Source organism: Mirounga angustirostris, unplaced genomic scaffold (genome assembly GCF_029215605.1).
Source record: "Mirounga angustirostris isolate CCGP_5_RB_7025 unplaced genomic scaffold, mMirAng1.0.hap1 SCAF_9, whole genome shotgun sequence".
Classification (NCBI taxonomy): Eukaryota; Metazoa; Chordata; class Mammalia; order Carnivora; family Phocidae; genus Mirounga; species Mirounga angustirostris.
In genome coordinates, this window is record NW_026991717.1 from 112815633 (window position 1) to 112831797 (window position 16165).

At 39.8% G+C, this 16165-nt stretch overlaps 1 protein-coding gene across 5 annotated transcripts in view; it reads left to right on the forward strand.

Annotated features, from left to right (window-relative positions):
• Positions 1-16165, forward strand: part of EXD2 (exonuclease 3'-5' domain containing 2) — a 58381-nt gene that overhangs the window by 11497 nt on the left and 30719 nt on the right. For all 5 annotated transcript variants that reach the window (XM_045901080.3, XM_064571239.1, XM_045901083.3 and 2 more), the window contains exon 2: positions 1143-1610. In XM_045901080.3, the coding sequence (XP_045757036.1) occupies positions 1191-1610 (420 nt within the window). In that variant the 5' untranslated portion in view covers positions 1143-1190. The remainder of the gene's footprint in view (positions 1-1142; positions 1611-16165) is intronic.

A 16165-nucleotide genomic window follows, 5' to 3' on the forward strand; every position in this document is an offset into this window, starting at 1 on the left:
CATGAGTACTTAGCACAGTTTCAGCAATAAAGTAAATCTTTTTAAAACAGCACAGCCATTTTATTGTTTTCATTAGCAGTGTTGTGATTTCATTTTTCATCTCCAATGCCAAATATTTCTGTAGGTATGATGATAGCCCAGCGTTGTTGTAAATATTAAGTTATTTAAAAAATAACTGTTACCGAAACTTTGAAAAATGATTAAAATAGTACACATTCAGTGGTAAACTCTCAGCCATAGAGAAGCATAGGCAGGGTCTAGCAGATCACTGTGTCTTTGGGCATTAGAGATTTTAGGCCAGAGCCCACAGATAGGTGGCACAGAGCCCAGAGTGTTTTTGTTTGGCTGGTACAATGTTTTAAAAACTGTAAATTTGTTGCTGACACTTAAAAATAGTGACATTTCCCATAAAATTTAGATAACTGACTTCTCTTGAGTAATGGAGTTATCTGACTATACTGGGCCTGCTTCCCAAACAGGATCAATCACCTTGTGCTGAATGAAGTCTGTCCCATGATTTCTTTCCGTGACTGAGGCCAAGGGCCACTTACCCTTTATTGTTACACATTTTCTGTTGTCATTTAAATAGTACAGAAATAGTACTACATATCCATTTCTCTGTCAAAAATAGGAAAACAAAAGATAGATGGAGAAAACCACGTGTGATGAGAAAAATGGAAGAGAGACTATTGTGTGGGGTTTCCCTGACTAAAGCCATCTGCCATTCTTATTTTTTTTAATTGTATAAAATAATAGAACATCAAACTGATCACAGTAGTCACCTAAGGGCAGTAGGATTTTAATTAATTAATTAGTTAATAATTTTATAATTAATTCTGATTTTTCAAATTCTGTACAAGTGTGTCTATGTTCAGACTCCCTGTTGTTATATGATTAAGTGACCGCTGGGCAGCTGGTAGAGGGCAGGGGGCTTTCCTTGGGTGAGAATGAAGGTGGAGGTGGAATACAGAAGGTACAAAAGTGAGAAAAAGAAATACCGCTCTTTCCATGTGGAAATCTGTAGCATTTTGTTTTAGTTTGTGGATACATAGATTATAAGTGGAGCACTTTTTAGGGGAAAACATGTTTCCATCTAGGTTTAAATTCTGTATGTAAATACATTGTTGCCACTTGTTTTGCAGATTGTGGGATTAGCGATATGCTTTCCTAAACAGCAGAAAAAGTTGAAGATGTCTAGATACTTAATGGCTTTGACAGTGACCACCCTCGTCGGTGTGGCCGTGGGGGGGTTTGTCCTGTGGAAAGGCATCCGGCGGCGGCGGAGTAAAGCGAGCCCGGACAGAGGGCAGCGGTGGCAGCATCCGCAGCATCTGCAGCATCCGCAGCATCTGCAGCATCCGCAGCATCCGCAGCATCCGCAGCATCCGCAGCATCTGCAGCATCCGCAGCAGCAAGCACCAGGCGGGAGGGAGCTGCCTCCTCCAGAAGAGGTCCGGCTGCGCTCCAGGGCCCCCGGAGCCTCATGGGAGGAGAGGATCCTCGGAGCAAAGGTGGTGACTGTGTCTCAGGAGGCCGAGTGGGACCACATTGAGCCCTTGCTTAGGAGTGAGTTAGAAGATTTTCCAGTACTTGGAATTGACTGTGAGTGGGTAAGTTAAAAAGCAAAAACAAAACGTGTAAATCTTTGCTGCTTTTCTAACTAGGTAACTTGAATGGTCAAGTAGAGGATAAGATTAAAGGAGAATTAGCTTGTTCTCAGCTAGCTCACAAATAGAATTTAGCAGAAGGAGAAGCTGCTTCTCTTCTCAGGATAGGGGTGTGCTTATAATCATGGGTTCTAGAGTGAGACGTACCTGTACAAGCTCCATTTTGACCACTTATTCTTTGAACTTGGACGAGCTACTTATCCTCTCAGAGTCTCAGTGAACTTGTGTTCCACAGGGATGTAATGGTATCTCCCTCCCAGGACTTTTCAAAGGATTCAAATAGACAAGCCCTATAAAGGGGTTAGCATGATTTTCACATATAGTCAATGCTCATTAAGTATTAGCTACTATTAATATTTTTAATAGTATTTTCGTAAGGATGCCATGGAGAAGATAGTTAAGGAAGTCTACTTAAATGGGAATTATTACACAAAGTAGCATTTAAAGAGGTAACAGTTAAAATTTGAAATACTAATTACCCTCAGCCAGGTACTTTGCTGTTTTGTTTCCATTATCTCATTTAATTTCCACAGTAATCCATTGTAGGAAGATACTATTGTTACCTTCACTTTACAGCTAGGAAAGGAGGCATAAAAAGGTAACCACTTGAGCCCAGGGCTTTCTTAACCATCTGGTTAATCAATCTTTCTTTCTTTCTTTCCTTCTTTCTCTTTCTTTCTTTCTTTTTTTCTTTCATTCTCTCTCTTTCTTTCTTTCCTTGATTTTATTTATTTAGAGAGCTCACGAGTGGGGGGAGGGGCGGAGAGAGAGGGAGAAGGAGATCCCAAGCAGACTCCATGCCAAGTACACCAAAGCCCGACACGGGCTCATTCTCACAACCCTGAGATCACAACCTGAGCCTAAATCAAGAGTCAGGCAGTTAACCACCTGAGCCACCCAGGCACCTGACATCTGGTTTTTTCTCATAGGTCTTCCTTTGGGTGAGTTGTTACATAGTTGGGATGAGGATCATATGGTGCATCTATTCCTCTGTCATCCTGATTCACAGAGTGAACTTTAATCTCCTTGAAACAGAAGATATTATAAAAGTATAAATAAATCATAGTTATCATTTGTTACTAATTCAGTAGAATGCCTTGCCAAGATTCTCTGATGTATTTCTTCTGGATATTTAGGATATGGCCTAGAGCCAGGACCTGGAATCAGAAGAGGCTCTAAGCAGAAAAGCTGCCACAAAATCAGGTCAGAGCAGGGTGGGAGGCCTAGCAGATGCCAGGGCAGTGATGATCAAGGGTACACGTGGCAGCGTGGGCAAGGCTTAGTAGTCACACAAGACCTCATACCTTGGGTATTGGAGGCTATTTCATTGTATCAGCAATAATAGTAGTTGTTTCTGCCAATGACCTTGGGCAGTCAGGAAAGGATTGGATACTTTTGGTGTATTCTATATAAGAAATTATATCATTTTAGAAATATTTATACCAACAATAATAGAAGAAGCCATTGCTAAATAGTGAGCTTTAGTAGACGAGGAAAATTCACTTTTGCCAAACACCTTGATTTTCTAATTAAATGAAGTATCAGTGCAGCAACAGGGTAGTTTGAAGTGAATAGTTAGTGATAGTAATTCTTTAATTACTATCATGGATAGTTGGATAAGTTAAAGTTATCCATGGCATGGATAAGTTAAAGTGGCAAGTAATCCCAAACCTACTTTATTTTGGTTTTGGGTGAGTATTGAATGCCTGCTGGAGGCCACATCTCCTTCAGGTGTGATTGCATTTCCCTGATTATGGCTGCAGAAAAGCTTTAGGAAGAAAATCATTCATTCCTTGTTCTCTCCATTCTTCCATTTCTTTCTTTCTTTTTTTAGAGATGGGGGAGGGGCAAAGGGAGAGGGAGAGAGAGAATCCCAAGCCGACTCTGCACTTAGCGCAGAGCCTGATGCTCCATCTCACAAACCTGAGATCATGACCTGAGCTGAACTCAAGAGTTGGACACTTAACCAACTGCCCCACCCAGGCGCCCCTCCATTCTTCCATTTCTATTTCCCTTCCTCTTTTATTCACTTTTTGTTTTTTTTTTAGATTTTTATTTATTTTATTGGTCAGAGAGAGAGAGAGAGAGCACAAGCAGGGGGAAGCAGGCAGAGGGAGAAGCAGGCTCCCTGCTGAGCTGGGAGCCTGACTCGGGGCTCCATCCCAGGACCCTGGGATCATGACCTGAGCCGAAGGCAGACGCTTAACCGACTGAGCCACCCAGGCGTCCCCACTTTTTGTGTTTGTTTAGCTATGGTTTTTGCTCCTTTGAACACAGTGAGTGTTTGGATTTACTGAAGCGTTTACCTTTTTATCTGCTCATTTTCCCTTTATCTCTCAGACCTTCCTTTTGGGATAATTTTCTTCAAGGTTATCCTTTAGAAGTTTGTTTTTCTTCCTTCCTTCCTTCCTTCCTTCCTTCCTTCCTTCCTTCCTTCCTTCCTTCCTTCCTTCCATCCTTTCTTTTTTTGAGGGAGAGAGAGAGAGAGCTTGAGAGCCATTTGGAGGGTGGTGCAGAGGGACAGGGAGAGAGAGAATCTTAAGCAGGCTCCACACCCAGCATGTCTCCATGCCCCATTATGGGGCTCCATCTCACGACCTTGAGATCATGACCTGAGCCAAAATCAAGAGTCAGTCACTCAATCGAGCAAGCCTCCCAGAAGCCCCTAGAAGTTTATTTCTTGAGGGCTCATTAAACTTATTGTCATTGTTATTGTTTGGAAAGTGTCTGTATTTTACTCTTGATCTGAAAAGATACTTTCACTGGATAGAAAACTCTAGCTTGGCAATTAATCATCATTCTCAAGACAGTATTCCATTGTCTTCTGGCTTCCATTGTTGCTGTTAACTGTCAGTCTAAATGTTGATTCCTCATAGTAATCTAACTTTCTGTAGCTCCTTCTAAGATCTTCACTTTGAGTTTGTGGTTCTAAAGATTCACTGTGATGAGGCTAGGTATTCTCTCTGTATTTCCAGCTTGGGATTCAGAGAGAGAGCTGGAAATGAGGATTGGTATCTTCTTTGAATTTTTAAATTCTCTTTGAATATTATCTTTACCTTGTTTGTTCTTCTCCTCCTCTTCCCCCCTTTCCTCCTCCTTTTCCTTCTCATCTTCCTCATCGTGTTCCTTCTTTCTTGCTGGAATTTGATCAGCTGTATTCTCAACTTTTTATGCTATCCTACATGTCTGGTAATCTCTTACAATATATCCTACATTACCAGACATGTAGGATAGCATATATATATATATATACCCCCCTATAATTTTAAAGATTTTATTTATTTATTTGAGAGAGAGAGAGTGAGAGGGTACAAGCAGGGGGAGGAGCAGAGGGAGAGGGAGAAGCAGACTCCCTGCTGAGCAGGGAGCCCAATGTGGGGCTCGATCCCAGGACCCTGGGATCATGACCTGAGCCAAAGGCAGACGCTTAATGACTGAGCCACCCAGGCATCTCTCTCCTTTATAGTTAACATAATTGTCATCCCTCTGGATTCATTCTGCACAGTTTCTTTAGGTCTCTTTTACAGTCCCCTTTTTTCTTTATTTAGTTCATCTGTTTAACTTGCCCCTTAGGTCTTTTTTTCTTAACCTTTTTTTGTGAAATAAAACATATCAAGAAAAGTGCCTGAAACAAAAATAGCTAAATGATTTATCTGAACAGAACAGCTGCGTAACTAGAAACTAGGTCAGGAAATAGAAGATTGCTAATACCCCAGGAGCTCCCCTTATGACCCCTTGTAATCGTTATCCCCCAAGGGTTATCATTATCCTGATTTCATAGTATTCACATTCTTGTTTTTCTTTATACTTTTATTACTCAAGCATGTATCCCTAAGCACTATAATTTGGATATGCCTGCTTTTTAAATTTAATATATATGAAATGGTCAAGTATGTATTCTTCTGTATCTGTCTTCTTTTGCTCAACATTATGTTTGTGAGATTTGCCTATGGTGTGTGTGACTGTGATTCTTTGCCATATAGTAATCTATTGTATGAAAATATCACAATTTATTCATCTATTCTAATATTGATGGATATTTGGGTTTTGTGATTGGGAGCACTTACAAAGAATGTTGCAGTGAACAAATGCACTCATTATTATTGGGCATATGTATCTATGAGTGGAGTCCTGGATTGTGGAATTGTGTATATGTTTAACCTATATGGATAATGCCAAGTTGTTTGCCAAGGTGGTTTTCACTAATGTATCCTCCAATCAGTATTGTATGAGTGTAACCATTGTTCCAGTTGTTTTCAGAAGTGGTTCTACTGATTTACCAAGACTATATGAAAATTATCTTTGTCATATATCTTGTCAACCTTTGGTATTGTCAGATTTTTATTTATTTTTAATTTAATTTATTTTTTAGTACTGTCAGATTTTTAAATATTAACCATTCCCATGGGTGTGTAGTAATATTTCATTATGGTTTTAATTTTCACATTCCTGATTACTAGTGAGGTTAAGCCTCTTTTTAAAAAGATTTTTTTGGGGGGGCGCCTGGGTGGCTCAGGCGTTAAGCGTCTGCCTTCGGCTCAGGTCATGATCCCAGGGTCCTGGGATCGAGCCCTGCATCAGGCTCTCTGCTCAGCAGGAAGCCTGCTTCTCCCCCTCCCTCACCCCCCCTGCTTGTGTTCCCTCTCTTGCTGTCTCTCTGTCAAATAAATAAATAAAAATCTTTAAAAAAAAAAATAAATAAATAAAAAGGTTTTTTTAAATCCAATATATTTACTTAATTATACCATTTTGCATTAAAAAAATTTTTTTTGGAGTTTTTATTTAAACTCCAGTTAGTTAACATACAGTGTAATACTAGTTTTAGGAATATAATACAGTGATTTAACAGTTCCATGCAACACCGATGCTCATCACAACAAGGGCACTTGTTAATACTTATCACCTGTTTAACCCATCCCCAACCTACCTCCCTGGTAACCATTTGATTCTGTATAGTTAAGAGTCTATTTCTTGGTTTGCCTCTCTCTCTCTTTTTCTTTCCCCCTTTGTGTTGTTTCTTAAACTACACATATGAGTGAAATCATATGCTATTTGTCTTTCTCTGACTGACTTATTTTGCTTAGCTCCATCAATATTGTTGGAAATGGCAAGACTTTGTTCTTTTTTATGGCTGAGTAATATTCCTCTGTGTATATATACCACATCTTCTTTATCCATTCATCAGTCATTGGACCCTTGGGCTGTTTCCATAATTTGGTTATTGTAGATAATGCTGCTTAAACATTGGACTGCATGTATCCCTTTGGATTAGTATTTTTGTATTCTTTGAGTATTGTAATTGCTGGATCATAGGGTAGTTCTGTTTTTAACTTTTTGAGGAACCTCCATACTGTATTCCAGAATGGCTACACCAGTTTGTATTCCCATCCACAGTGCAAGAGGGTTCCCCTTTCTCCACATCCTCACCAACACCTCGTTTCTGGTGTTGTTGATATTAGCCATTCTGACAGGTGTGAGGTGGTATCTCATTGTAGTTTTGATTTGCATTTCCCTGATGATGAGTGATGTTGATCATCTTTTCATGTGTCTATTGGCCATCTGGATGTCTTCTTTGGAAGAATATCTATTCATGTCTTCTGCCCATTTTTTAATTGGATTATTCATTTTTTGGGTGTTGAGTTTTAGAAGTTCTTTATATATTTCAGATACTAACCCTTTTTCAGATATGTCACTTGCAGATATCTTCTCGGTTGCCTTTTAGTTTTGTTGATTGTTTCCTTCATTGTGCTAAAAAGTTTTTATTTATTTTATTTTTTGATTGAGCACCTTTTTACATTTTCTGGATCTTTTAGATATCTTCTTTTATGGAGTACCTGTTCAAGTGTCTTGCCCCTTAAAGTCTTTGAATTGTCTTTTTCTTACTGATTTATAGGATTTCTTTATATATTCTGGCTATGAATCCTTTGTGAGTTAAATGTATTCCTTAAATGTTTGCTCCCATTCTGTGAATTGCCTTTACATTATTTTTTTTTTAAGATTTTATTTTTAGGTAATCTCTACACCCAACATGGGGCTCAAACTCACAACCCCAAGATCAAGAGTTGCATGCTCTACTGACTGAGCCAGCCAAGCACCCCATCTTATTAACATATAATGTATTATTTTTTCAGGGGTACAGGTCTTGTGATTTTATCAGTCTTACACAATTCACAGCACTCATCACAGCACATACCCTTCCTAATGTCCATCACCCAGCCTCCCCATCTCTCCCACCCCCCTCCACTCCAGCAGCCCTCAGTTTGTTTCCTGAGGTTAAGAGTCTCTGGTTTGTCTCCCTCTCTGGTTTCATCTTGTATCATTTTTCCCTCCCTTCCCATATGATCTTCTGTCTTGCTTCTCAAATTCCTCATATCAGTGAGATCATATGATAATTGTCTTTCTCTGATTGACTTATTTTGCTTAGCATAATACCCTCTAGTTCCATCCACATCATTGCAAATGGCAAGATTTCATTTTTTGATGGCTGCATAGTATTCCATTGTGTGTGTGTGTGTGTGTGTGTGTGTATATATATATATATATATATATACCACATCTTCTTTATCCATTCATCTGTTAATGGACATCTAGGTTCTTTCCATAGTTTGGCTATTGTGGACATTGCTGCTATAAACATTGGGGTGCACCTGCCCCTTCGGATTACTACATTTGTATCTTTGGGGTAAATACCCAGTAGTGCAATTGCTGGGTGGTAGGGTAGCTCTATTTTCAACTTTTTGAGGAACCTCCATCCTGTTTTCCAGAGTGGCTGCACCAGCTTGCATTCCCACCAACAGTGTAGGAGGGTTCCCCTTTCTCCGCATCCTTGCCAACATCTGTCGTTTCCTGACTTGTTAATTTTAGCCATTCTGACTGGTGTGAGGTGGTATCTCATTGTGGTTTTGATTTGTATTTCCCTGATGTCGAGTGATGTGGAGCATTTTTTCATGTGTCTCTTGGCCATTTGGATGTCTTCTTTGCAGAAATGCCTGTTTATGTCTTCTGCCCATTTCTTGACTGGATTATTTGTTCCTTGGGTGTTGAGTTTGATAAGTTCTTTATAGATTTTGGATACTAGCCCTTTATCTTATATGTCATTTACAAATATCTTCTCCCATTCTGTCGGTTGTCTTTTGGTTTTGTTGACTGTTTCCTTTGCTGCAGGCGACCCCATCTTTACATTCTTTTAATGTTCTCTTTTGATAATCAGAAGCTCTATATGGTATATAAGAAGTCTTGTCCTACTCTTAGTCATAAAGATATTCTTCTGTATTATTTTCTTGGAGTTTTGTGGTTTTAACCTTGCACATTTAGATTTACAGTTCACCTGAAATTGATGTGTGTCCGTGCATGCGTGTGTGTGTGTGTGTGTGTGTGTGTGTGTGTGTTAGAGTCAAGTTTCATTTTTTCCCCATATGGATATCCAGTTGTTCTAGTACCATGAATTGAGAAGATAAACCTTTCTTCACTGCTCAGCAATGCCACTTTACCACAAAACAAGTGTCTGTATATAAAATCCGTTTCTGGGCTCTCTAGTAGTCTGTTTTTCTATTCTTGCACCTATGATTACAAACTATCTTAGTTACTATTGTTTTATGATGACTCTTGATATCTGGGACAGCAGTTCTTGCCATCTTGTTCTTTTTCCAGAATATCTTAGTCTTGGTCCTTTACATTTCCTTATTTATTTATTTTTGCTTTTCAGGTTCTACAGAATTTTTTTTTTTATATTTTGATTGAAATTGTATTGCATCAATAGATCAGTTTGTGGGGAGTAACTTTTTATAATATTGAGTTTTCTAATCTAAGAATATTTATTTAGATCTTTAATTTCTCCTAAAAATCTATTTATAGTTTTCTGTGATTTAAAAAATTCTATTGTAGGGGCACCTGGGTGGCTCAGTCGTTAAGTGTCTGCCTTCGGCTCAGGTCATGATCCCAGGGTCCTGGGATCGAGCCCTGCATCGGGCTCCCTGCTCAGAGGGAAGCCTGCTTCTCCTTCTCCCACTCCCCCTGTTTGTGTTCCCTCTCTCATTGTGTCTCTCTCTGTCAAATAAATAAATAAAATCTTTAAAAAAAAAATTCTATTATAAATGAAATCTTTAAAATTTTTTGTGTTTCTGGTATAAAGAAATGCAGTTGATTTTTATATATTTCTCTTTTGTTAAGGAACCTTACTAAACTCATTAATTCAAATTACTCACTTGTAGATTCTTTGGATTTCTGTGTACACTGTTACATCATTTGAGAAATGATGATTTTATTTCTTTCCAGTCCTTACACTTTTTGTTTCTTTTCCTATCTTACCATAGTGACTAGGATCACAGTGTCGTGCTTAGTAGAAGTGGTGATAGTAGGTATCCTTGACTCATTGCCTATCTCACAATGACAGCTTTCAACATTTTCATATTGAATATGATATCTGCCATAGGTTTGTTTATAGATCTCTTTACCAGATTAAATACATCGCATTCTTTTTTTGTTGTTGTTAAAGATTTGTTGTTGTTGTTGTTAAAGATTTTATTTATTTATTTGACAGAGAGACAAAGTGAGAGAAGGAACACAAGCAAGGGGAGTGAGAGAGGGAGAAGCAGGTTCCCTGCTGAGCAGGGAGCCCAATGTGGGGCTCGATCCCAGGACCCTGGGATCATGACCTGAGCCGAAGGCAGACGCTTAACAACTGAGCCACCCAGGGGCCCCTAAATACATTGCATTCTATTCTTTGTTTGTTAGGAGGGTTTTTAAAATTATTATTATTATGAATAATTGTTGAATTTTATCAAGTGCTTTTTCTGCATTTCTTTTTTTTATTATTTTTTTTAAACAATTTTTTAAGGGGGAAGGGGCAGAGGGAGAGAGAGAATCCTCAAGCAGGCTACCTGCTCAGTGCAGAGCCTGATGCAGGGCTCGATTTCACAACCCTGAGATCGTGACCTGAGCTGAAATCAAGAGTCTGATGCATAACCAACTGAGCTACCCAGGCGCCCTTTTCTGTGTCTTGAGCTGACTATGAAGTTTTTCTTCTTTATTCTGTGGTAATGGTGAAATACATTGACTTTTTAATTTCTGGAGTAAATTCAACTTGGTCATGATGTCTTATTCTTTTTATACATTGTTGAATTCATTTTGCTAATGCTTTTTAGAGGATTTTTTGTTTTATTTATTTTTTTATATATATTTATTTGACAGAGATACAGCGAGAGAGGGAACACAAGCAGGGGGAATGGGAGAGGGAGAATCAGGCTTCCCGCGGAGCAGGGAGCCCGATGCGGGGCTTGATCCCAGGACCCTGGGATCATGACCTGAGCCGAAGGCAGACACTTAACGACTGAGCCACCCAGGCGTTCCGGATTTTTTGTTTTACAACTATGTTCATGAGTGATACTGGCTTGTAATTTTTTTTTTCTAGAAATGACCCTGTCTGATTTTGATAAGAAGTCATGCTGGTCTCATAGAAAAAGTTAAGGCTTTCCTTATTTTTGCATTCTCTGGAAGAGTTTGTATAAGATTGCCATTCTTTTTTTCTTAAATATTTGACTAGAATCTGCTGGGGAAGCCATCTGGAGTTTTTTTGTTTTTGGTTTTTTAGGGAAGTATTTGAATTATGGATATCATTTCTTTAATAGTTTTGGAGTTAGTCAGATTTTCTATTTCTTCATGCCTTTTAAAAAAAAATTTTTTTTTTATTTAGTTATAAGTAAGTAATCTCTACACCCAGCATGGAGCTTGAACTCCTGACCCTGAGATCACGAGTGGCATGCTATTCTGACTGAACCAGCCAGGCACCCCATCTTCATGTCTGTTTTGGTAAATTATATTTTTCATCGAAAGCTGCTTTCAAATTTTAAAATTATGGGCATATACTTGTTTTTTTTTTTTTTTAAAGATTTTATTTATTTATTTGCTAGAGACAGATAGTGACAGAGATAGCAAGAAAGAGCACAAGCAGGGGGAGAGGCAAAGGGAGAGGGGGAAGCAGGCTCCCTGTGGAGCAGGGAACCGGACATGGGGCTCGATCCCAGGACCCTGGGAACATGACCTGAGCCGAAGGCAGATGCTTAACGACTGAGCCACCCAGGCACCACCCTTTTTTTTTTTTAATATGAGAGAGAGAGAGCACATGAGTGGAGGGAGAAGCAGGCTCCCCGCTGAGCAGGGAGCCTGATGCAGGACTTGATCCCAGGATCCTGAGATCATGACCTGAGCTGAAGGCAGGCGCTTAACTGACCGAGCCACCCAGGCGTCCTCCCTTTTCATTCTTGACATCACTTATTTGTGCTTCTCTCTTTTTCTGGATTACTCCTTCTATGGGCTTATCAATTTTATTAGTCTTTTCAGAAAACCAACTACTCACTTTGTTGATCTTCGTTATTGTATGTGTGTGTTCTATTTCACTGGTATCTGCTCTCTCATTTTTTTCTTCTACTTGATTGGGTATAATTTGCTATTCTCTATTAGTTCTTCAAACTACTTTAATCTGACCTACTAGACTACCCTACTGGAATTGATCAAGTTGATGGCTTTCTTGTTTTCAATCCAGCAGACACTTATGTGGACTCGTGCTATTCTAGCTCTCAAAAGCATCTGCATAGTTCCTACATAAGACATTCTTCTTGGTTTTCATGTCTTCACACTCTCCTGCCTTCTATCATACTGTTCTTTACTCTTTTTTGTCTTCTGATCTCTCTTTTACTTCACATCTAAATACTGAGGTGGCTCAGGCTTGGTCTCTTCTCTGTCTACCCCAGGGATTGCAAACTCATGCCTACAAGTTCCAGATGGGAAATGTAAATGAAGATGTGGAGTGATTGTTTGCATTTTTTGAGCATATAGAGATATTCTTAAACTTCATAAAGAAATATGCTCCCTCCCTTTTTTCTTTAAATACAAGGCCTCTATGATCTTTTATTTTCCTAGCTTTAATAGAGACATGGATCCTGAGAAATATTTCTTTCTATTAGAAAAACAGTGGTGGGGTGCCTGGGAGGCTCAGTTAGTTTAAGGGTCCCACTTTGGCTCAGGTCATGATCTCAAGCAGGGGTGGGGAGGGGTGGTGGTGGTTGGGGTGGTGGGGAGGGTGGCAGGCTTCAGTGTTGAGAAGACATTATGGTGAATTAAAGAATTCATGCCTTAAAAAAATGAGGAAGCTGCCATATAGGTCAAGCCCAGTGTTGCCAGGTTGTCCAGTTCTTTCAGAGAAACTTGGAATATAAATTTTTTAAACATGTGAACTTCACTCATTTTTAAATTTTGGTGCAGGTTTTTAAATACGTGGAGACTAAAACAATAATATTAAATGTGTCTGTGGATCAGCAGATGTGTCCATGGACCACGAATTTATGTTCTCTATCTACATTCTTCTCTTAAGTGAGCTCATCTGTTTTATAGCTTTAAATATCATTGATACGCTGATGACTCTCAAAATTAGAACTCCAGCCTTTTAGATCCACCTACCTACTTGATGTCTTCCCTTCAGTGTCTAATAGTCATCTCAAACTTAACACGTTCCTAAAAGAACTCTTGAGTTTTCTTCCTAAATCTGTATTATCCTTAGTCTTCTCCACCTTTAAGATGAACATCAGGGAAACATCCAACCCCCAAAGGGCTAACTAACAGAAATGATAAGATTTAAAGTCAGACACATGGGCACCTGGGTGCCTCAGTTAAGCGTCTGCCTTCGGCTCAGGTCATGATTCCAGGATCCTGGGATTGAGCCCCATGTGGGGCTCCCTGCTCGGCGGGGAGCCTACTTCTCCCTCTCTCTCTGTCCCTACCCGCTGGTACTCTCTCTCTCCCTCTCTCTCTCAAATAACTAAACAAAATCTTAAAAGAAAAAAAGAAAAAGGAAAAAAAAAAGACACCAACAGGCGGTTATGGAATGCTGGGTTTCTTCAATGGCAAAATATATAGAAATTCAGAGAAGTAGTTGCAGAAACAGGAAATAACACAGCATGCTACCAGATAGAGGTAGAGGTATGGGTTTCCAGACCCCGCTGAATTACCCATGGTAATGTACAATTATGCATAAATCACTTGTACAAAATGAGGTTTCTGCTGTGTTTAGAAGGTAAAACATGCCTTTCTCTTGGGAAGGTGGGGATGGAGGTGTTAAATATCTTTCTGGCCCCTGTCTCCTGCCTGATATTTTCTAGAGTCTCTGGCTACAGATATCCTTGATCAACAGGTGCAAATAACTGGTGCAACAAAGATTGAATGAAGTGAAGGTTATTTTCCGAAGAGCATTGTTCTGCAGGCCCAGGCTTCAGGCCTACTGGAGGTCTATTTCCATTTCCTTACCATTAACCCCTTTCTAGTAATAGTACCTAGTGCTATCTCCAAAACAGACATAGCTTCCATCTAGTTCTCTACATCTTCTCTGCTTCCTCCCTAGCCCAAGCCTCACGTGACTCTCATCTGGACCTGTGTAGAACCTTCCTGACTGTCCTCCCTGCTTGGACCCCTGTGCACCTACAATCCCTCCTCCATTTAGTAACCAGAGTGAACTTTTAAAAATGAAAGTCAGACCATGTCAGTCCTCTGCTTAAAACCCTTTCATTGCTTTGCATAAAACCGACGTGTCTTAATTACTTATCTGTACTTAAGGACTTAGGTGCTCTGGCTTCTCTCAGCATCTCTGATTTGTCTCCTGTTCTCTTTCCATCCTCCTATTTTTTTTTTCTCATCCTCTTATTATTACTTGCCAGGCTTATTAAGCCTTTATTCTGTCACTTGAAAAGGACAAGCTCATTTGTATCTCAAAGACATGGTCTAAATTTAACTGATACCATAAACTCTATAGACTAAGGTTGCTCATTAATCTGTTCAAAGCCCAGAAGATGGTCCCAAATCATTCTTTACTCTCTGCTGCCATCGTGGGGTCATTTAAAGAATTGTGGTCTTTTCCAGAAAGTTTTATCAGCTCTAGACTTCCTGAAGCCAAAATGGATGATCCACTGGCCCTCAGAAAGGAGATTCTAAATCATCGCTGTCTAAGTGAATCACTGAAATACGGAAAAAGTGTTAGAAATTTTGTCTATGATTTTTGATGGCATCATTCATTAAAAGTTTTTACTTTTGTGTATGTTTAATAATGTCTCTAACATGTTAACATAGTACTACAAATAGTACTACATGTTTATAATATATAAATACATATTTATATATATATGTATGTCCCAGACATTTTTTTATGAGTTCGTAAAGTAGAAGTCAAAGACGAGGGCTCTCTGAGTTTTGTTTCTAACAGCAGCTCTGTGACTATCTCCTCTCTGTGGTTTTGGTCATCTCAGCTATGAAATATCCTACCTCAGGTTACTTGTAACACTTTGTTTGAACCACTCCTTTGGTATTTACCGTGTCATTTCTGATGGTGTGAGCTTGTGTGTATTGTACTCTACCAATAAGGCCGTAATCCCTGAGTCACATTCCATCTCTTGCGTAAGTTTATAGCCACAGTGGCGCGTGGCACAGGGCCTGGCATGATGATCCGTGGTAGTGAGAGCACCACACTGCCCAGAGTGGGGTTCCCCACTGTAAATAGCTGGGGCAGGTGATTCGTTGTGAGCGGCTATCCCGTACGTTGTAGGATGTTTATTGGCAGTCTGACCTCTACCAGTTAGATACTTGTGCACCCCATCCCCCAACTTGTGACAACCAAAAATTTCTATAGATGTTGCCATATTCCCTGGGGTAGTGGAAGGGGTGCAAATGAATCTCGGTTGAGAACTGCCCTTCTAGATCAGGGATTTTTTTTTTTTTTAAAGATTTTATTTATTTATTTATTTGAGAGAAAGAGAGAGAGACAGAGAAACAGCATGAGAGGGGAGAGGGTCAGAGGGAGAAGCAGGCTCCCCGCTGAGCCAGGAACCCAATGTGGGACTCAATCCCAGGACTCCGGGATCATGACCTGAGCCGAAGGCAGCTGCTCAACCAACTGAGCCACCCAGGCGCCCTAGATCAGGGAATTTTGGTCCTAGTCCTCACTTTGTCATTATGCCTGCATGTGTAGGCAAACTGCTTCACATGTAGGTCCTAAATTTCTTCTCCCGAAAAATGAGGATTGGGATTTCTTGGATGTTTAACTTGGGTTCCGTGGGATAGCTTTAGAGGATCTTTCATTAATGTGAACTTTGCAAGTAAATTTTTCTGGGAATAATTTCTTAGCTTTCAGCTTTTTTCTCCAACTTACCTGTTACCTCAAAAAGATTAAGTCAGTTTGAGAGAGAGATAGCGACAGAGATAGCGAGAGAGAGCACGATCAGGGAGGAGAGGGAGAAGCAGGCTCCCCACTGAGCAGGGAGCCCCATGTGGGACTTGATCTCAGGACCCTGGCATCATGACCTGAGCTGAAGATGCTTAACCAACTGAGCCACCCAAGCGCCCTAAAACTAAATCAGTTAATATATGAAGTGATTTTCTTCTCAAGATATAAGGATCCTAGCTTATGCTCAATATACCTTTTTTTTCCTTAGTGAACACCATTTGTGATCATAAAATGC